Here is a 20,974-nt window from a genome sequence, read left to right on the forward strand (position 1 = left end):
ATTCCCATTGCGGTGGGGGCAAGGGTGACCTGAGACACATATGTGAATAATAAGCATGTGGGGAAGTGGGGCTTGAGCAGATCAGTGGCCCATCCGTGGCCTTCGGGATCAGCCTCAGGACTTCTGTTGGTGATGTCAGATCCATGTGATGGGGAGGTTTGCAATGGAGCCCGTCCCAGTTCAGCTGCACATGAAAATGCCAGGGGGGGTGCTGGAGCGATAGCACACCGGGTAGGGCGTTTGCCTTGCACGTGGCCGACCCGGGTTCGAATCCCAGCATCCCATATGGTCCCCTGAGCACCACCAGGAGTGATTCCTGAGTGCAGAGCCAGGAGTAACCCCTGTGCATTGCTGGGTGTGACCCAAAAAGCAAAAAAAAAAAAAAAAAAGAAAAAAGAAAATCCCAGGCAGTCACCGCTTGGCCTTTGACTCTTGGTGTCTTGTTCGTAGATACTGTCGGACTGCCGGGAGGTCTTGGTCGTCCTGGGGCCATGGTGTGCGGACAAGGTGGCCGGCATGATGGTTCGGGAGTTGCAGAAGTACATCAAGCAGGAGCAGGAGGGGCTGCACAGGAAGTTCCTGCTCTTCGCAGACACCTTCCTGCGGAAGGTCCACGCGCTGTGCGAGCAGCACTTCTCGCCCGCCTCGCTCGACCTGAGGTTCGTGACTCCTAAGGTGATCAAACTGCTCGAGATCTTGCGCAAATACAAACCGTACGAGCGCCAGCAGTTTGAGAGCGTGGAATGGTACAACAACAGGAACCAGGACAATTACGTGTCTTGGAGTGATTCCGAGGTTGATGACGATGATGAGGAAATTGAAGAAAAAGAGAAGCCAGAGACAAATTTCCCTTCTCCGTTTACCAACATTTTGTGCGGGATTATTTTTGTGGAGAGGAGATACACGGCAGTCGTCTTAAACAGGTAGGCGCCCTGCCGAGGAGCCACGGGCGTGTTGGTGGCCGAAGGCGAGCTGGTGCCAGCGACACGCAGGAGTCGTGCTGGGCCGGGAGCAGCGGTCCCCAGGGGCCCCTGCGGCCCGAGGGTGCTCCCAGAGGGGCTGCCTCGTCTGAGCACTCTCAGCAGGAGTGCGGGCTCGTCCCTCGCTCCCCTAGAACTGCTCAGTTCCACGCGTCGTCCTTTAATCTGTGACCAAGTCAGGCGCGGCGTCCCCTCTGAGCACTGTGGGGCCGAGTGTGCCGACCCTTTCCCGGGCGTTTTGCTTCCGTGGCAGCAGCGGTTCCTGTCGGCCACTTTGCAGGGCTGGAGGCTAAGCCAGTCCGAATTGCCCTTCGGAGCCATTCCCTGGTCGGGGCCGAGTGAGCACGCGGAGGAGGGGCCCCCGCCCCTTCCCCAGCAGTCTGTCTCCTGACCCAGCTGTGCGTCTACACCTCCTCCGTGGAGAGGGTCCCTTCCCGCCCGGCCCCTGCTCGTGAGCGGACGGGTGTGTCGTACGATAGCCGGGCCCCCAGTGGCTCCTTATGTGATGCTTCAGACTGTCCCCCCCGCCCCCCCCAATCCCCTAATTGGCCAAACTCGAATTCCGAGAGCGAGTGGCGATCTCTGAGGAAAAACCACGCTCGGGTTCCTGCAGTAATTGGGGATTTCCCGGCCCCCCCTCCCCATCCCTCAATTGCTTCTGACTGACTGGGGGCTCTGAAAACGCACAGGAGTAACTCAATGTTGGACTCTGGGGTAGCCCCCCGGCAGCGTGCAACCTGGTAATTTCCATCGTCATCAGCCTGATCCTTCGGATGGACCCGCAGAGAACTCTGGGTCGTGAATCCCGCAGAAGTCAGGGGCTGGAGGCCGGAAGCGGGCTTCTCCGAGCCCCTAATCCAGCCCACTTATTTTTTATTAAAAATAGGAAGGACCTGGGGAGGAAAAGTGGTTTGTTTGGAGGCAAATTGCTAGTTGGTTGCCGAGATAGTTCTGGGGTCTGTTCGCTGAGTGGTCGGCTCTTCCTTCAGCCTCACGCCCCAGGCAGCACAGTGCATGCGCCCTCTCCCTCTCCCCCTCTCCCTCTCCCTCTCCCTCTCCCTCTCCCCCTCTCTCTCTCCCTCTCACTCCCTCTCTCTCTCCCTCCCTCTCTCTGTCTGTCTCTCCCCCTCCTTCCTCCTCCCCTCTCTCTCTCCCTCTTCTCCCTCTTCCCCTCTCTTTCCTTCTCTCCCCCTCCTTCTCTTTCTTTGTCCATCCACCCCCTACTCTCCCCCTCCCTCTCTCTCCCTCTCTCTTTGCCCCTTTCGCCATCTGTCTCTCCCTCTCCTCTCTCTTCCCCTCCCTTTCTTTTTCTTTCTCTATCCACCTCTCTCTCTCCCCCCAGCCCCCCCCACCTCTCTGTCTCTCCTCCCCACCCTAATTCTCTTCCCAGCCCTTTGCTGGTGGGAAGCCAGCCAGGAGAGCCCCGGCTGGCCGCGGGCAGCTTCTCCCTGGATTGGAGGTCAGGGGTCGGCATCGGCGGAGTCCTCCGTGGTGGGCGTTTTCCCTGCCCTTCAAGGACAGTGTGAGAGCTGTCTTCCCTGAAGCCCGGAGAGAGGCAGGGGCGGGGGCGGGGGTGATTGTCTTTCCTGCCCCTCTTCGCTGCAGTTTTCCCTTCGCACGTGGAGTCGTGCCAGCGTTCACGGCGGAGCCAACAATCAGTGGCTTCCTCTGGGCTCGGAGGAGCAGATTAATTGTGATCAATTTTCATAAAAGAGCCTGGAATTCCCGCTCGCTGACGCGGAAGCGAGGGGTTTGCGGTGGGCTCTGGGGGCTGCTAATTTCAGACACAACGGGGGCTTGTCTCAGCGCGGGGGGACTGGAGCCCGAGGGCCGGGGATGCCGTTCGGGAGCCAGCCCCGGCCCCAGCCGCGCGAGGGGGGGCTGGGGTCTCCGCCTCAGGGCGCAGGGTTGGGGGGTGCAGCCTTTAGAACACGGCGCGGGACCCAAGAGTTCCTCCTCCCTCGGTTCACAGTCAGGGGGAAGCGTCACTGGCAGCCGGGGCCCAAGGCCACCCCTGGTGTGAGGCCAGCGTGCGCAGCCGGGAGGGCCCCGTGGCCTCCTCGGGCGCCCCAGCCGCTGCCTCCAAGCCCGGCTGCTCCCGGGGTAGGGAGGGTTCGAGGTCTGTGTTTCGACTCTTCCCTAAGGAAAGCTCGTCTTTTCACCCTAGTTATCATTTTTACCACCATGGGCTCATGCGTGTTTGGCGCTTTGGAGTCCAGCCCAACGATGCCGGCTTTTGCTGCTCCGATTGTTCCCCCTCTGCCCCTCCCGCCCCCCTGCACCGCCAGGAGCCCCCGAGGGACGGTCCCGAGACCCTCGGACACACCCTCATTGTGGCCTGGGCTTGTGGGGGAGGGCTGGAGGCGTCAGGCCGGGGATTCAGGCCCCCGTGCTGGGGACGGGCCTGGGGTCTGAGTGTCCTGCCCCTCCTCACATCCCCCCTCTTTCCTCTCCAAGCGGCCCTCCAGCACTGAAGACCCGGTCCTTCTTCCCATCCACGAGGGAAACCAGCCTTGTGTGGAAGTTACTCCGAGTTTTGTAGGGGTTTTGTTCTGGGGGTCACACTAGGTGCAGCTCAGGGTTGCTCCCGGTAGGAGTCAGGCACTCGGCAGGGCTGGGGTTCGAGCTCGCTTCGGCCTTCGCCCTTGTACTGGCTCTCCGGCACTAGCAGTTGCTGAGCTTTTCAAAGCTCCAGGATCCGTCTTATTTTGCTTTTGTCTTGGGGCGACACCCAGCAGTGCTCTGGAGTCACTCCTGCCTCTGCACTCAGAGCGGTGCTCAGGGGACCATACGGGATGTCTGGGATGGGACCTGGGTGGGCGGCGTGCAGGGCAGGCGCCCCTCCTGCTGTGCTGTCTCTCCAGCCCCAGGCCCCAGGGTCTTTGCAAGGCGGCTTCCCCCTCGCTGGGTTACTTAGGAGAGACCATGCAGGGGCAGGGCTCAGAGGGCTGGGCACCGGCTCTGCATGTGGGGACGCAGGCCCAGTTCTTCACACCACACGGGCACACGCCCTCCCTCCACCTTCTGGGCACTGCAGGTCGTGATGGCCGGCCCTACTCCCGAGCCAGGAGTAGCCCCAGAGTCCACCACCAGGGAACTCCCACCCCGTTCCGAAAAGAAACCCCAAATAAATAAGAGAGACGGCATAGATGAAAGGGACCTTCCCTCGCGTGCTGCAGGGGGCTGGCGTCTCACATTCTCTGTGCGACCTGGCGGGTTGTGTCATGATAAGATCCTCGAGGAATTGTGTGGGACTGTCTCAGGGACCGAGCCCCAGGCGGGGGCCATTGCTGAGAGCCTTCGCCGTCGCATGGCCCTGGGCAGGACCGAGGGCTCGGCCTTGAGTCCCACCCCCCCACCCCGGTGGGATTGTCTGCATAAGCGAGTTCTTCCACTCCATGGTTTTCTAACCCGGATGTGGGTATGCGTGGAGCCAGCTGGGCGAGTGAGGTGCGGAGATCGGGGTGAGCAGCTGGAGACCCCCAAGGCTGTGCGGGGGTCTCATGCTTTCTGGACTTCCTAGCGGTCCGTGTGCACGGGCTTGTGAGCACAAAGGGGGTCTCGGATGGATTTGCAGTGACAAGAAGAACAGGAACTTGCCCGCGGCAGCTCCGTGGACAGGACACGGCAGGGCTGGGAGGACGGTGTGCTGGGGCAGGGCAGACAGTCAGGTGGACGTTAGGACAAACGCTGGATGCTTGGATGTGGCCTGGATGTTCCCTGCCGGCCGCCACCCTCACTCTGCTTCTCTGGAAGCCTCTCGCTTTGTCTCGGCTCACGTTACAGCGACGTGAGAGAGGATTGTCTTCCCCCTGTCGCAGCCGGTCAGCGTGCGGTCCCCGCTTCACTGATGTGCTCACGGCTGCTTCGCTTCCCTGCGGCACCAATGCAGGTTGATGCCAGGAGTCCCCCCGCTCCGAGCCTTCATTTCTCAGCTAGGGAGAGTCGCCCACATCAATGCTTGTGCCAAGTAAACATACTTGTTGCCTAATTAGGGGCAACTGGAATGCAATTTTTTTTTGTGGGGGGGGCTTTATTATACCATATTGCTGCCTATTTACATAAGTTGAAATTTCCAAGCATCATGACTTCTAAGCGGCTGCTTTTGGCTCTCTCGCTTTCTGGAGATGCCGTTGGGTTGTATCTGATGCCGCTTTCGGCTCCGGTCAGAGTCTCGTGTGGGGCCTCGCAGAGCTGGGCTGGAGGAAGTTTCGGGTTCTGGATGTTAGAAGTACCTGCGCTGCCAAGTAGACGTTCAAACTGACACTAGACAGTGCCAGCGTCTCACTGATGAGGACGCGGGAGATACTCTAGCTGGCGGCCCAAGGTCCTTCTCGCCCTTTGATATTAGTCTGTCTCGTGTATTAACAACAACAACAAAAAGAATGGTTTGACTTAAAAATGCAATTTTCTATTAGGAATTTATACTATGTCGAACGACTTCAGAGGCGCCATCTGGAATCACTTACATCAGGTGTGGAACCGTTTATCCTGCGTGCCGAGTTGTTCGAGGTGGCTATTTCCAGAGGAGCCGTAATGGCAGTGCCGACCGGCCCTCTGTACCCTGTAACGCGATGCCGCGCCACGGCCCCTGGCCGGCCGTGTCTCTGCCGAAGGCCACCGAAAGCTGACTGACACTCGCTAGTATAGGAGAGGTGGCAGGAAGAGGGCCCTGGGGCCGGCGTCTCTTCTGCAGGGCTGGGGCTGTGGCCAGAGAGAGGTGCAGGGGCAGGAGCGTGTTGGGGGGTAGTGGGCAGCGCAGGGGTGGGGCTGAGCTTCCCGGGAGTGGCCAGGGCCCCGGCTCTCAGCGCCCGGACGGGGACCTGAGGATTCCTCGGCCGGAGAAACACTCGGGGCCCGGAGTTTGGTGCTGCCCGGCTCTGGTGGAGGCTGTGTGCGTGTTTGGAGATACCTGTGTGTCTGTGTGTGCGTGCACGTGCGTGGTCTGAAGCCAAACTAGACAGGGCCCCTGCTTCTTGGTGCCCTGCTCTGTCCCCTCCTGGCCCGTTCCCCCCCCCCCACCCCACCCACCCAGCCCTCTGCTGGTGCCAGTGTCTGGGCCACAGCTCTATATATGAAGAGAAGAAGTGACTTCTGGTTAAGGCAGTCTGGAAAGAAGCCACAAAGAACCCCCCTCCCCCCCAAAAAAAAACAAAACCCAAACCCAAACCCAAGACTGTTTTGTTAGGTACGCCAGCAAAACCCAAAACAAAAGGCTCGTGAAGTTTTATTTTAAGGAAGACGCCACACACAAAACTTTTAAGTTTCTCCCCTCAGCTATGCTTAACCTCTGCGTGTGTGTAATTTCCCCAGATTGATAAAGGAAGCCGGCAAGCAGGACCCGGAGCTGGCTTACATCAGCAGCAACTTCATAACTGGACACGGCATCGGGAAGAACCAGCCTCGAAACAAACAGATGGAGGCCGAATTCCGCAAGCAGGAAGAGGTAACTTAGAGTAATGGAGCAATAACCGTTTTCCGCACCCAGACACGCTCTGCCCAGAGGGGCGCCCCCGCGTCTCGGCTCCCCCGCCCACTGGTAATCGCCAAGACGCGTCTCGGGCAGGGACGCGCTGTCGCCGTGAAGCAGCTCTCGCGCCACTCAGATGTTTGGGATTAGAATAGCTGTCGGATACACCAGTTTTCTGCCGAATTGTCATCACCTTTCCCAGCTCCTTTTATTTGGGCTGATGACGCCAAACTGCTTGCACAGAAAAACAGTATGTGGCTTTGGGGGGTCTGAGGCTGCTGACGGCCTGGACGCCCAGCAAGAGCCTGCCTGCCCTTCTCCCCTCTCCCCTCCATCCCTCCCTCCCTCCTTCCCTCCTTCCTTCCTTCCTTCCTTCCTTCCTTCCTTCCTTCCTTCCTTCCTTCCTTCCTCCCTCCCTCCCTCCCTCCCTCCCTCCCTCCCTCCCTTCCTTCCCTCCCTCCCTCCCTCCCTCCCTCCCTCCCTCCCTCCCTTCCTTCCTTCCTTCCTTCCTTCCCTCCCTCCCTCCCTTCCTTCCTTCCTTCCTTCCTTCCCTCCTTCCCCCCTTCCCTCCTTCCTCCCTCCCTTCCTCCCTCCCTCCGTCCCTCCCTCCTTCCCTCCCTCCTTCCCCCTTCCTCCCTCCCTCCCTCTCTCCCTTCCTTCCTTCCTTCCTTCCTTCCTTCCTTCCTTCCTTCCTTCCTTCCTTCCTTCCTTCCTTCCTTCCTTCCTTCCTCCTTCCCTCCTTCCTCCCTCCCTCCCTCCCTCCCTTCCTTCCTTCCTTCCTTCCTTCCTTCCTTCCTTCCTTCCTTCCTTCCTTCCTTCCTTCCTTCCTTCCTTCCTTCCTTCCCTCCTTCCTTTCTTCCTTCCTCCTTCCCTCCTTCCTCCCTTCCTTCCTTCCTTCCTTCCTTCCTTCCTTCCTTCCTTCCTTCCTTCCTTCCTTCCTTCCTTCCTTCCTTCCTTCCTTCCTTCCCTCTTTCCTGTTTTTGGGTCACATCTGACTCAGGGGACCATATGGGATGCCAGGGATCAAACCTGGGTCTGCTGCATGCAAGGCAAGTGCCCTCCCCTCTATACTATCTCATCACACTTCCCTCCTTTTTATTTTTAAAATATAAAGTTCTTCCTTGGTTGAATACTTCAGAAACAGCACTTTCTTTTAAAGATTTTGGCTTAGTTTTGTTCCATGCTTTTTTTTTTTAATTAAAAAATGGGGTGGGGATTTCTTACAGGAAATAACTTTGTAAAGATGCTAAAACCCAATATAATATCTGGCTCCCAAACAAAAGCTTTTAAACGTTATTTAACTTAAAAGTGGCAGAGTAATTCATGCTGAAGCCATTTTCTGTATTAGAGCTGTTTGATAATATTCCAAGTCTACGAGTCAGAATCTGATAGATTTGCCTATAAACCAACTTACTGTAGTACTGAAATTATCCTAGACATGGGGAATGATGTTGTTTTAAATTTAGTATGAAACAAGGTTTTGGTTTATTTTTAATAGGCTCCGATTCCTGAAAATTGAATACGTCCTAAGATGTCAGGGGAAAAAGCTTGTGATTTTTAAATTCCAAGTGACGGAGCGATTGCAGTGGAAGGGCTTTGACATCTTTTGGGGGTGGTGGGGGTGGTTGGCACAGAATGACACCACAGGATGTTACGGGGGGTCGGGACGTGCAGCCCGACCCCAGAGCACATGTGTTCACCCACTTCGTTCCTCAGTTCCTTTTCAAGTCATGAAAGGAGCTGCTCCCTTTGGCGTGAAGAGGTTCTGTGATTTACATGTGGGTACTTATGTGAGGTCAAACGCCTCTTTAAATCATGAATTGCCCTTAAATCAGAGCTTACCTGTGTGATCCCGGGCTTGGTTTTCAGAAACGAGAACCCCTTCTTCAGTGTAGACTTAAAGACTCAGGGGGCTGGAGAGGCAGCGCTGGGCGTGAATGTTGGCACTTATTGTACCACGATGCTTTCCTTGGAAAATTTCTTAGAATTGCTTCTTCTTCTTCTTTTTTTTTTTTTTTTTTTTTTGGTGAATTTGTTTTTTAGGTACTTAGAAAATTTCGGGCACATGAGACCAACCTGCTTATTGCAACAAGTATTGTGGAAGAGGGTGTTGATATTCCAAAATGCAACTTGGTGGTTCGTTTTGATTTGCCCACAGAGTATCGGTCCTATGTTCAGTCCAAGGGGAGAGCCAGGGCCCCCATCTCTAATTACATAATGTTAGCAGATACCGACAAAATCAAAAGTTTTGAAGAAGACCTGAAAACGTACAAAGCTATTGAAAAGGTAGGAGCTAAAATTTAATGTATCTTTTGAGTGACGGATATGTATCAGAATAGATTGCGCTGTAGCACTGTCGTTCCGTTGTTCATCGATTTGCTCTAAGTGGGCACCAGTAATATTTTCATTGTGAGACTTGTTACTGTTTTTGGTATATCGAATACGCCACGGGTAGCTTGTCAGGCTCTGCCGTGTGGGCAAGATACTCGGTAGTTTCCCGGGCTCTCCGAGAGGGGGCGGAGAAATCGAACCCGGGGTCGGCCACGTGCAAGGCAAACGCCCTACCCGCTGTGCTATGTATGGCTCCAGCCCAGAATAGATTAAAACTTTTTTTTCTTTTTTTCAATCACCGAGGATGGTCTTGTTAGGGGAGAGAATGTGGACGTGTTCCGAGAGTGGAGAAGAGTTAGGAAGAGTGGGAACGTTACCCTGGGCTGTTGGGAGGACGGCAGGGAGGGTGCTCTCCCAGCCCGTGTGGCGAGTGTCTCTCCCCACACCAGACTGGGGGGGGCGTGGCGGGGGGGGGGGCGGGGGTTGAGCACTGTTCTGGAGCAGCGACTCGTGGTGTCCCGCGTCAGAGCCGGGCCCTCTCCGGGCACGCGGGTCAGTGAGCGGACGGCAGGGCAGGTCTCCTCCTGGCCCCTAAAGCCTGGCTTTCAAATGTCCAGATCTTGAGAAATAAATGTTCCAAGTCAGTCGAAAGTGGTGAGGCTGACGCTGAGCCTGTGGTGGACGATGAGGACACATTCCCGCCATACGTGCTGAGGCCGGACGGACCCCAGGTCACCATCAACACGGCCATCGGACACATCAATAGGTGCGTGCCAGTGTCTGCATGGAAAACAAGCCACTCGCAAGTCTGCCTCCCTCTCTCCCTCCCTCCCTCCCTCCCTCCCCCCCTCCCTCCCCTTCTTCCCTCCCTCCCTCCCCCCTCCTCTTCTTCCCTCCCTCCCTCCCTCCCTCCTTCCCTTCCTTCCTTCCTCCCTCCCTTCCTCCCTTCCTCCCTTCCTCCCTTCCTTCCTTCCTTCCTTCCTTCCTTCCTTCCTTCCTTCCTTCCTTCCTTCCTTCCTTCCTTCCTTCCTTCCTTCCTTCCTCCCCTTTCCCCTCTTTTGCTCTAGTCTTCCTTCCCCTTTCCCTCCCCTCCCCTCCCCTCCCCTCCCCTCCCCTCCCCTCCCCTCCCCTCCCCCTTCTCTCCCATCTTCTCTTCTGTTTACAAGTATTGTACCAGGTTTTACCTGTTGCAGACCACTGTGAATCTTTTCATTCATGGCTTGTAATATTTGGATGAGAAATAAAAGTCATGCTTTCCCCCCTTTATTTCTCCTTGTATTGAAAAGGCAAAAATAGTATCGTGAAGGGTTACATAGGTTGTCATAGGCATATGAGACGGCACTTTTTACAGTGTTCACTAGTTCCTAAGTCCTGAATGTTGCTGTGCTGTGCCGTAGGTGTTGAATTCACAGCAACCATGTAAGGTCGTGTTCTGCTACTTTGTATCTCTGAGACTGTTCTAATGTATCCTGGATTGGAAATACTATTGCTAAGAACTAAGCGAAGGATGCATTTCTCGATTCTGCACCAGGAACCGTCTGTGCCAAGGCAAAATACAGGCAGACGGTCCCTGGCTCTTTAGCTTCTCAGCTTAAAATCGTCCTCACCTTGACACTTTGCATGAGTTCTCTGAAGAGCCCCCAGGCCCTGCCCGGAGATGTGGGCCCATGGTTCTGGGGCTCCCTGGGCGGCACCCACTCCCCTCGGCTCTCTGTCTCCTCCAGCTGAAGCTCTTCAGATCTCAGGGCCGAGTACGACCGACCCTCCGGAGCTCACGGCCGGCCGCCCCTCGCTGTGTCCGTTTGAGCTGCGGTCAGATGTGGGCCCAGCCAGCGGGTCCCAGGCTCACTGACCTCCTGCCCTGGGCTCCTGGAGGCGGCATCTCCCACTGTCCTGGTGTTGGGGACGCACCATTTTTCCGGTCCCCCCCCCCTCCCCGCCCACGTCTCCCATTTCTGCCTAGCGAAGGGCTGCCCCGAGCCCGCCGGTTGCACCTCCCCTGTGTCTCCCGTCCTTCCCGTGCCTGTGGCGGCCTCGCTGAGCTGTAGGACGCCGCGGGGACGTGCAAGGCTGCCCTGGCCCAGGGTGCCTCCTCCCCAGGGGCAGCTTTCTCCCTGCCCCCCGGCTTCCTTTACTCCCAGGCTGGTGTGACGGGCCGGGCCCCTCTGACCGCCCAGGTTCTCATCCATCCGCGCTGCCATCGCTGGTTTTGCTCGTGGCTCCTTCAGGCTCGCGCCCGTGTCCTTCCGAGCTCGTCCTCCTCCTGCAGCTCGTGGGATATTTGACTCCCATCAGACCTTTTCTTCTCGTTCCGTTACCTTGTTCTGGGGACGCACCGTGCAGGGCCCGCTTGGCCGTGCTCGGGGCACCCTCCGCAGTCCCACGGCGGTCCCGGCTGCAGCCACAGGCAGCCCTGCTCTCTGCTCCTGTCACCCGCGTCTGAGACGGAGCCCCAGCCCTGCCCGCGCCCGAGTGTCCCGGCCTGGGCCCCGTGGTCATCTCCATAGGCGGAGCCCCCTCCGGCTCTCCCCTCTCCCCCTTCACCCTTCAGCCCTGCGACCCCGGGCCCTCTGTCCGCCTCATCTTCACGCTCTCGGGCTGCCGCTGTGGTCGGAGACTCTCTCCCACCACCACCCCCCGCCCCGCTTCCTTGGGGCCTCCGCACCCGCCCCATCCCTCTGCCCTGCCCCTGCCCCTCTAAGCCTTTTAATTTGGTAGGAGGGTGGCCACACTCGGTGGTTCTCAGGGCTCCGTGTCCTGGAATCACTCCCGGCAGCGCTTGGGCAGCCCTATGGGGTGCCAGGGGAAAGATGAAAAGAAACAACAACAATAACATGCTGCCGAAACCCGACCCAGCCGGGTCCCTGCACCCCCACCCCCCTGCACCCCACGCTCTGCCCGTGCCGCCTTGCCGGCCCTCCGCACTGCCTCGTGCTGCCTCTGGGGGCCAGCCCGTGAGCGTGAGATGCAGGAGCGGGCGCTGTGTCCCCGCTGTGGGTTCAGGGCTCCACAGTGACTATCCAAGACCACGGGCCCCGTGGACTCTGGGCCCAGTGCTCACCTGGAGGAGGTCAACGGCGGCTGCCCTCCCTGGTGCCCGTGCCCACTGTCCTCTCTGCTGGGACTGTGCTGCCCGGGTCCCTGTGGAAGGGAAGAAGGATGAGAGGTGACCCAGCACCCCGGACGGCCATCTCTCTCTCTCTCTCTCTCTCTCTCTCTCTCGGTGGGAGATTCAGCGCCTGAATTTCTTGCTCCCCACAGATACTGTGCGAGGTTACCCAGCGACCCGTTTACTCATCTAGCTCCGAAGTGTAGAACCCAGAAGTTGCCCGATGGTACATTTTATTCAACTCTTTACCTGCCAATTAACTCGCCGCTTCGAGACTCCATTGTTGTAAGTTTAGAAAAAGGGACGATTTTGCCTTTAAAGTGCTTTTTAAAACCCGCCAATCCAAATCTCGGCCAGGGATCGGTCGGTTTGGCCTGACAGTGGACTTGAAATACGTCCGTTGGTAACTCTCGTGCCGTCGGCGGCACGTCCTGCTCTCCAGCAAGTGGTGTCACTTCACAGAGTGCCGGCTGGATTTTCCGCCGAGATGTTTTTATTCGCAGAGATGCTTCCAGCACCAGGGGCAGCGCTAGAGCCCCTGCTGCTTTTCGCCTTCTTCTTTCTTTCTTTTCTTTTTTTTCTTTTTGGGTCACACCCGGCAATGCACAGGGGTTACTCCTGGTTCTGCACTCAGGAATTACCCTTGGCGGTGCTCAGGGGGCCATGTGGGATGCTGGGAATCGAACCCGGGTCGGCCGCGTGCAAGGCAAACGCCCTCCCCGCTGTGCCATCGCTCCAGCCCCTCTTTCTTTCTTTCTTTTTTTTTTTTTTTTTGTATATTTGAGCTACACCCAGCAAAGCTACCTGGCTCTGTGCTCAGGGCTCACTCGTGGCGGTGTTCGGGGTTCTGGGGATCGAATCCAGGGCAGCGGCGTGCGGGGCAGGTGCCCTCCCCACTGTGCTCTCACTCCTGTGGCTCCCGCTGGCTCCCCTGCTTGCTCATTCTGGAGGGTCGGCTGACTTCTCTGAGGCCCTGCCACTGTGTGTCCACTGTCCAGGACGGGGCCCTGCTTCCCCGGGAAAGTGGCTCAGCACCGTTACCCCATATGTCACCCCCATCTTGTCACGTATTTGTAGCTTATGGGAAAGTCCAATCCATGCGACTCTTCCTGAGAGGAAATGGGTCCAGCTTGTTAGCTCTCAACCACTGTGCATGTTTTACTAGCTGCATTTTATTTTTTTCTTTTTGGGTCACAACTGGCAATGCACAGGGGTTACTCCTGGCTCATGCACTCAGGAATCACCCCTGGCGGTGCTCAGGGGACCCTATGGGATGCTGGGAATCGAACCCGGGTCGGCCACGTACAAGGCAAATGCCCTCCCCGCTGTGCTATGGCTCCAGCCCCACTAGCTGCATTTTTAAGATGGCCCTTTCCCATGCAGAGATCAGTTTTGCTTTGTTTGGGAGCCACACTCGGTGGTACTCAGGGCTCACTCCTAGCTCTCGGCAGGGCGCAGGGGACCCCCGGGGGTGCTGGGCAAGTGCCCTACATGCCGTCCTGTCTCTCTGGCCCCAGTCTTTTTGTTTGCTTGCTTTTTAAGTTGCTGATGCTTTTGAACACAAAGCGCCTTGTTCTGGTTGACGTAGGGGTGTGGCGGCAGAGCGGCGTGGTTCTCTGATGCCTCTGGCCCCGAGACCCACTGAAGGTGTCTCTGTCACCCTCAGGGCCCGCCCATGGATTGCGTCCGACGGGCCGAGAGAGCCGTGGCACTCATCTGCTGTGAAAAGCTGCACAAAATCGGTAAGAGGGTTGGAGGAGCAGGTGCCAGACCCACCAAAAAAAACCAAAAAAACAAAAAAACCATCAGCCTCATGACACGAACACACGCAGGGCTCGGCCAGCCGCACCCCTGCAGCCCTGCACCTCGGGGGCCTCGGCAGGCTCGCCCCTGCACTGAGGCCCCGGCCAGGTCCGGGCAGTGGCGGGGACCTCGTGGGCCACCAGGTTCAGGAGCTGCCGTGCTCCGCCCGCCCGAGGCTCCTCAGCCCCCTGGGCCCTCTCAGAATTGCCGCCACACGCCTCTGACTCAGCCTGTCCGTGTGACTCTATGAGTCCCGATCTCTAGAGGGCCACCGACCCCCGCCACCCCATGGAGCTGGGGCCACTCCTTAGGGATGCCTCTCTGGTGTCCCAGCCGGTGAGGCCCAGGCCCCCCCCCCCCACCCCGGGGCCACACTCTGTTGTGGGCCTGTCCCGTGCTTCCTTACCCGGGATGCGTGAACAGTCATACAGGACCAGGAGACTCGCATCCCGCAGCCTCTGGAGGGGACACGTGTTGTTTGCCTGTGTTCAGGAGTTTTTGTTTATATTTTTGTTTCTACTTTAATTGTTTTTTTGTGGGGGGACTTCCCAAGGGGTGATTGGAAGGCCCGGGGATTCCCAGCCCACCCGCGGGGCCAGTGCCCAGGAATATCCGGGCCCACCCCAGTGGTGCCTGGGGCCCTCCAGAATTGTACCCAGCAGTGCTCAGGGGCCCAGGCGGTGCCGGGGATCCCGCTGGGGATTGGCTGCACTCGAGGCAGACGCCCGAGCCCCCCGTCCTGTGTCTTCGGCCCCTTGGTGTTTGGTCTCTTTTCCTTTCAGAGCAGAATTATAACCTGGCTCCTGGAAGCCAGCACAGGGCGCGACACGACCGCCCGCGTTCGTAAAAGGCAAAGATGCTTCAGTCTCCGTGACTTGGCCTGTCGCTGCCTGCCCTAGCGCCGACCTGGGGCTCGTACCGAGAGGCAGATCTGGATGGCGGCTGTTCTCTCTCCCTTCCGTAGGCGAGCTGGATGACCACTTGATGCCCGTTGGGAAAGAGACGGTCAAGTATGAAGAAGAGCTTGACTTACACGACGAAGAGGAGACCAGTGTTCCCGGAAGGCCGGGCTCCACCAAGCGAAGACAGTGCTACCCGAAAGCAGTTAGTATTGGTCAGGACAGAGCCACCACCTGGTCTCTCCAGTCCGGAGCTTCCGGTTCCGGCGTGACTTGGATCTTCTGCGTGACGTCCCCGGTCCTTGTGACTGGCCCCGAGTGTGTCTCGCTCACGGCCCCGCCCCTTTCTCCACCCTGCGCTTTTGCCCCCTGCTTCAGGAATCGCTCGGGCTTTGCTTCTCCGAGGATCCGTAGATTCATCTCTCAGATGATCGCTTCCTGAGCTGGCCAGAGCACCCACAGTGATGCTGGGTGTCACCTGCACGCCCCCCCACCCCCTCAATTTTAGACATTTGTGGATATTTTTATCCTAAGAAGCCCAGACAGCAGCAGACTTCTGCTCCGTACTTTATCTTAGACTAAACACGGGCGTCTTTAGTTTTGTTTTTGACCTTTGAGCAAGTTTTCACTTGAAATAGCATTGTACCCAGCCTAACGCCATTTTCAAAATCATGTCCAGTTTTTAAAAAGTACTCATGGGAGGCCAGAGAGATAGCACAGCAGGTAGGGCACTGGCCTTGCACGTGGGCTGGCCTGAGTTCGATTCCCGGTTCCCTATCTGGTCCCCTGAGCATCACCAGGTGTGGCCCCCAAAACCAGAAACCATAAATGCTACTCACCTTCCTGAAATGCCCTTTGTCCCCTCGGTTCACTTCCCGTGGTAAAGATCCCTGGGTTAGTCGTGTATGACGCGTATTGATAACAATTTTGAGAAGACTAGAATTGCTTTGTATCCGCTTCTTAAAGATTCTGGATTATTTGGCACTCCAATACCTCTGCTATCTCTTAGCCGGCGTTTCTGAGCTTTCCGTTACTGATGTGGGCGTGTGTGTCATGGAACCACAGAAACTATAAAGACTGATGGGTAGGGTTAGAGGGACATTCAAGCTCGGCCACAGTCTCCAAGGTGTGATTTCCTCACTGACTAGAGCTCTTATAAACAAGATGCTGGGGTGCTGAATTACCTGAAGAGCGTTTTCATTGTTCGGACAGGAGACCAGGCTATGGCACAGTCTGTGCGCTGTGATTCTCCTAGAATGAAAATGTGCATGTGTATATGTCAAGACAAAATATCAAAGAATTAAGAAAAGGGGTTACTGGGGCCAGAGAGAGAGTGCAATGAGTAAGGCACGTGCCTTGCACATAGCTTTTGATCCTTGGCGTCCCCTTGAGTACCACCAGGAGAGATTCCTGAGTTCAGAGCCAGGAGTAACCCCTGGACATAGCTGAGTGTGGCCCCAAAGCAAAGAAAGAGGGTTATCTTCGAGCAACAGGATTATGTGGGAGTTAAAAAAAAAAATTCTTTGCATTTCATTCCTGTGTTGTGTAGTGAGTAAAGACAGATCCCCGGAAGAGGGGCATTTGTAGTGTGAAACAAGTAGGTGGAGTGGTTAGTACTTTCTAAGATAGCCCCTGACAGTTCGACCCTGGTGTCAGGCCTCACGGGGCGCTGTGTGGGGCCACGGGGCCACGTGGGGTGCGGGAAGTGCTGACCCCAGTGGGGAGGATTTCCCGAAGGTCACGGGACCACTCAGGGCCCCGGGCGCCTTTCCTTGACTTCCTCAGCAGCTGGCGGCCATGCCGGGAGTAAGTCCGCTTTCTTGCCACCGTCCCCGCACGAGGCAGTCGAGCTTGACTGGTCCTTTTCCGATCCGATTCCAGATCCCGGAGTGCCTGCGGGAGAGCTACCCGCAGCCCGGCCAGCCTTGCTACCTGTACGTGATAGGGATGGTCCTCACCACGCCACTCCCCGACGAGCTCAACTTCCGACGGCGGAAGCTCTACCCTCCCGAAGACACCGCCCGCTGCTTCGGAATCCTGACCGCCAAACCCATACCTCAGGTGTGCGCTGCCGAGCCCGGGGTCTGGGCCCGTCGGTGGGTCACGCTGCGTCCGCCCGTCTGTCCCTGGTCCCCCTCAGTTGTCCGCTGTTGGGAGGTCGGGGGGCGTCTCTGCCGCCTGCTGAGAGGGACCGTGCCACCCCTCTCCCGAGTACGGCTGCGCTCGGCAGAACGCTGCCCCCTGACCCACGCGGGCGCCCTCTCTCGCTCTCAGATCCCGCACTTCCCCGTGTACACGCGCTCCGGGGAGGTCACCATATCCATCGAGCTGAAGAAGTCCGGGTTCACGCTGTCACTGCAGAAGCTGGAGCTGATCACACGGCTTCACCAGTATATCTTCTCGCACATTCTTCGGCTCGAAAAGCCTGCACTAGAATTTAAGCCCACCGACGCCGACTCCGCGTACTGTGTCCTACCTCTTAACGTTGGTAAGCACGCCGCCCCGCGTCGCCCCCCCCCCCCAGACCAGCTGCCCAGGGAGCTTCCTCTTGACAGGGGACATAACCACACGCTACCGAAATCTCTGTTTGCCTCAAGGCGATCAAAACTAATTCTCCTGATTTTGACCTTCATGGGGTGGCACTGCATTTTCTTCCTCACTGAAATGGGCTTTTCTTCCCCATAGTTAATCACTCCAGCACTTTGGACATCGACTTTCAGTTCATGGAAGACATTGAGAAGTCTGAAGCTCGCATAGGCATTCCCAACACAAAGTACTCAAAGGAATCACCGTTCGTTTTCAAATTAGAAGACTACCAGGATGCAGTTATCATTCCAAGGTTGGTATCTGCAGGTGCTTGGTTGGCCTGGTTGGCCTGTTCCCAAGGGGCCGCGGTGGGCTGTGGTGTTGGCCCCGGGAGGGTGGCCCCCGATGGCATCAGTCGAAGGCCCGGGTGTCTGTCCTCGCTCACAGCGGGATGAACTCTTCCAGAGGAACCTTACAGACAGAGCTTCAGATTCTCCGGGGGTTTCAAGGTTGCCAGCGTTTCTTCTCAAGATCTCCTTTCTTTCCATTCCCAGCGCCCGAATTCTAAAACTCTTGATCCCAAATCACAGTCTCTTTCCTTAAAGTTGTTCCGATAATGTTATTAAGGTGAAGTGAACATAGGAAATCAGCATTTCCCCCAGTTTGGTAAAGATGTAGAGGAGAGCGATTTGGAGCCATCCAGGTAAATGCAGACACCCAAAAGAAAGCATTAGCTATAATTCTTTATTTTCCTTGATATAATTAAAAATTTTGATTTATTATTTTAGTTCCCGTGATTTCCACTGCTGTCCATTGTAGGGTTTCATGTGTATAGCATTCCGGCCCCCACGCCCCCAGAGTCCGTCTCCCGCCACTCATGGCTCAGGGTCCCCCTTCACTCTGGTCACCCCACCCCGCCCAGCACCCTTCTCCACCCCACATCTCAGACCATGGTCATCGGTTGTGATTCTACTGTTTTTTCTCCAGTCGATAGGCCATATTTCAAATGTCAGTGTCATCAAACTATTTATCACACGGACTATAGTAATCTATTTCTTTATGGCAAGTGTCTTTTGGGTTAATCGTGCACAAAATATTTGACATCGGAAATTTTCTGTGGTGCTTATATTGATGAAATGAAGCAGTTCAAGTGGTGCCATTTAATTTTCATATGCTAGCAAAGTGTATTTAGAATGAGAGGGACAGTCCAATAGGAGGATCCTATTTTATTGGGTATATAGTTCTTTCCCTCTCAGAGCCCAGCAAGCTACCGAGAGTATCCCGCCCGCACAGCAGAGCCTGGCAAGCTCCCCGTGGCATATTCAATATGGCAAAAGCAGTAACAAGTCTCACAATGGAGATGTTACTGATGCCCGCTCGAGCAAATCGATTAACAACGGAATGACAGTGCTACCGTGCTATGTAGGTCTTATTTCAGATTGCTTGAAATAACTTTATTTTGAGTGAATTTTTCCATTAGTGTTATTTATTTTTAACCTCTTGAACTCTCTAAAATGTTTAATTAACAATTTACTTATTTTTTTGCTTTTTGGGTCACACCCGGCAACGCACAGGGACAACTCCTGGCTCTGCACTCAGGAATTACTGGCAGTGCTGGGGGGGACCACATGGGATGCTGGGAATCGAACCCGGGTCGACTGCATGCAAGACAAACGCCCTACCTGCTGTGCTATCGCTCCAGCCCCTAAAATGTTTAATTTTTAAAAAATTCACTGTTACTCTCAGAATTTAAATTTCTTTTCAGGCAGTGTGATGTAATGGTAGGGTTTCATGCATAAGACGTTCCAGCACCCCACCCTCCCCGCTTCCCTCCCTGACCAGGGTCAGCTTCCTGCTGAAGACCAGCTTTCAGACTCTGTTGCCTTTGGGCATTTGTCATCCTCCTACGATGCTTCTTTCTCTTCCACATCGATTTTTCATTTTATTTATTTTTTAGATATCGCAATTTTGATCAGCCCCATCGATTTTATGTTGCGGATGTATACACTGATCTTACCCCACTGAGTAAATTTCCTTCCCCCGAGTATGAAACGTTTGCAGAATATTATAAAACCAAGTACAACCTTGACCTGACCAATCTCAACCAGCCCCTGCTGGACGTTGACCACACGTCGTCGAGGTAGGCTGCTCGGGACGTTGGCGTCTCTGTCCCTCACACGGCTGCGCCCCGAGGTCAGCTCGCGTCTGCCCCATCCCCCTGCCCACTCCCCACCCCCGGTACTCCGACGCCCAGAGAGATCCTGCCCCCAGGGGCCTGGGGGCTGCGCCCTCGGTGGGTTGGGAGCACCCTGAAGAGAACCACGCCGGGGGCGGGCTTGGTGTCCGTCTGTCTGACAGGGTCGTTGTGACTTTCCCACAGACTCAATCTTTTGACACCTCGCCATCTGAACCAGAAGGGAAAAGCGCTTCCTCTGAGCAGTGCCGAGAAGAGGAAGGCCAAGTGGGAGAGTCTGCAGAACAAGCAGGTGAGGCCCGCCGCCCGCCCGGCTCCCGCTCAGAGCCCCTGGGGTTGGCGAGGTGGCCCCCAGCCCTTTGGTCTTGTTTTGTCATCGTTGTCCCGGGGTCGGGGGCCATCCCAGAGAGCGCTCCGGGCTCATTCCTGGCCGTGCCCAGGGGACCATGTGTGTGTGGTGCCGGGCATCGAGGCTGGGCTGGCCACCTGTGAGGCAAATGCTCTGCCTGCCGCACCGTCGCTCCTGCCCCTTGCCCTGTTTCAGCTAGTCTTCGCCGACCACCGCCATGCGGATGTGGTTGGATAGGCGAGAGAGGTGGACTTTTATGCTCGGTGGTACACTGATGTTAGCACAACATCGTTGTGAATATTTCGTAAATTGTATTTTGCCTCAACGGATTGTGTCTTTAAGTATTTAAGAGAGAAGATTGTGGGGCTGGGAGTTGGCTCAAAGGGTTGGAGCATGGGCCGTGTAGGTGGGGGGCCCAGGTTTCATCCTTGGCACCTCAGGGTCCCCAGGGCACTCTTAGGGTGTGGCTGCAAAGTTGAATGTTTGCCGGTAGTTAGGACTTTGAAAGGGGCCTCCCTTGGGGCTGGAGTGATAGCACAGCGGGTAGGGCGTTTGCCTTGCACGCGGCCGACCCGGGTTCAAATCCCAGCATCCCATATGGTCCCCTGAGGACCACCAGGAGTAATTCCTGAGTGCAGAGCCAGGAGTAACCCCTGTGCATCGCCAGGTGTGACCCAAAAACAAAAAACAAAAAACAACAAAAAAAGGGGGGTTAAACACCCCGGTATAAAGAAGGGGGCCTCCCAGCCTGTGCTCGTGAGGTCTGGGGTTCACTCTCGGTGATTCAGTGGCGGGTCTCAGTGGTGCTGGGGGCCACTGGGGCTGTCCCTAGCAGTGCCTGGGGGCGGGGTCTCGGGGGGGGCAGCCATATAATACCAGGGGTTGAACTGGACGCCCGGTGCACGCCAGGCCTGTGCCCCACCCTTTGCGCAGTCTCTGGCCCTTATTTAGGATGCCCGTCTTGCTCTGTTAGTGAAGCTGACCTGGGGTTGCTGCCTGGGGTTCCCCCCTCCTCCTTGCCGGCCTTCTGTGGGTTTGCTCTCTCTGACCGCTCTCCCTCTTCCCCCCCGCGCAAAGATCCTGGTCCCGGAGCTCTGTGCCATCCACCCGATCCCAGCGTCACTGTGGAGAAAGGCTGTTTGTCTCCCCAGCATCCTCTATCGCCTTCACTGCCTTCTGACCGCGGAGGAGCTGAGAGCCCAGACGGCCAGCGAGGCCGGCGTGGGGGTCCGCTCCCTCCCCGTGGACTTCAGGTATGTCTGTTGGCTGCCGCGGAGAGCACGGGCCGGGTCCCGGGGGGTGCTGAACCACAT

General features: G+C 56.6%; 1 protein-coding gene across 5 annotated transcripts in view; it reads left to right on the plus strand.

Moving 5' to 3' along the window:
* The window catches only part of DICER1 (dicer 1, ribonuclease III), a 73,339-nt gene that overhangs the window by 36,599 nt on the left and 15,766 nt on the right, over positions 1 to 20,974 (plus strand). For 4 of the 5 annotated variants that reach the window (XM_055130184.1, XM_055130179.1, XM_055130180.1 and 1 more), the window contains 13 exons: positions 451 to 923; positions 6,294 to 6,426; positions 8,494 to 8,736; positions 9,399 to 9,547; positions 12,043 to 12,175; positions 13,557 to 13,632; positions 14,658 to 14,797; positions 16,474 to 16,653; positions 16,867 to 17,080; positions 17,278 to 17,431; positions 19,076 to 19,258; positions 19,499 to 19,604; positions 20,739 to 20,914. In XM_055130184.1, the coding sequence (XP_054986159.1) occupies positions 451 to 923; positions 6,294 to 6,426; positions 8,494 to 8,736; positions 9,399 to 9,547; positions 12,043 to 12,175; positions 13,557 to 13,632; positions 14,658 to 14,797; positions 16,474 to 16,653; positions 16,867 to 17,080; positions 17,278 to 17,431; positions 19,076 to 19,258; positions 19,499 to 19,604; positions 20,739 to 20,914 (2,360 nt within the window). Of the gene's footprint in view, positions 1 to 450; positions 924 to 6,293; positions 6,427 to 8,493; positions 8,737 to 9,398; positions 9,548 to 12,042; positions 12,176 to 13,556; positions 13,633 to 14,657; positions 14,798 to 16,473; positions 16,654 to 16,866; positions 17,081 to 17,277; positions 17,432 to 19,075; positions 19,259 to 19,498; positions 19,605 to 20,738; positions 20,915 to 20,974 lie in introns of those variants that run through there. The other variant, XM_055130183.1, reaches the window with a different exon arrangement.

This window comes from Sorex araneus, chromosome 3 (genome assembly GCF_027595985.1).
Source record: "Sorex araneus isolate mSorAra2 chromosome 3, mSorAra2.pri, whole genome shotgun sequence".
In the NCBI taxonomy this organism is placed as follows: domain Eukaryota; kingdom Metazoa; phylum Chordata; class Mammalia; order Eulipotyphla; family Soricidae; genus Sorex; species Sorex araneus.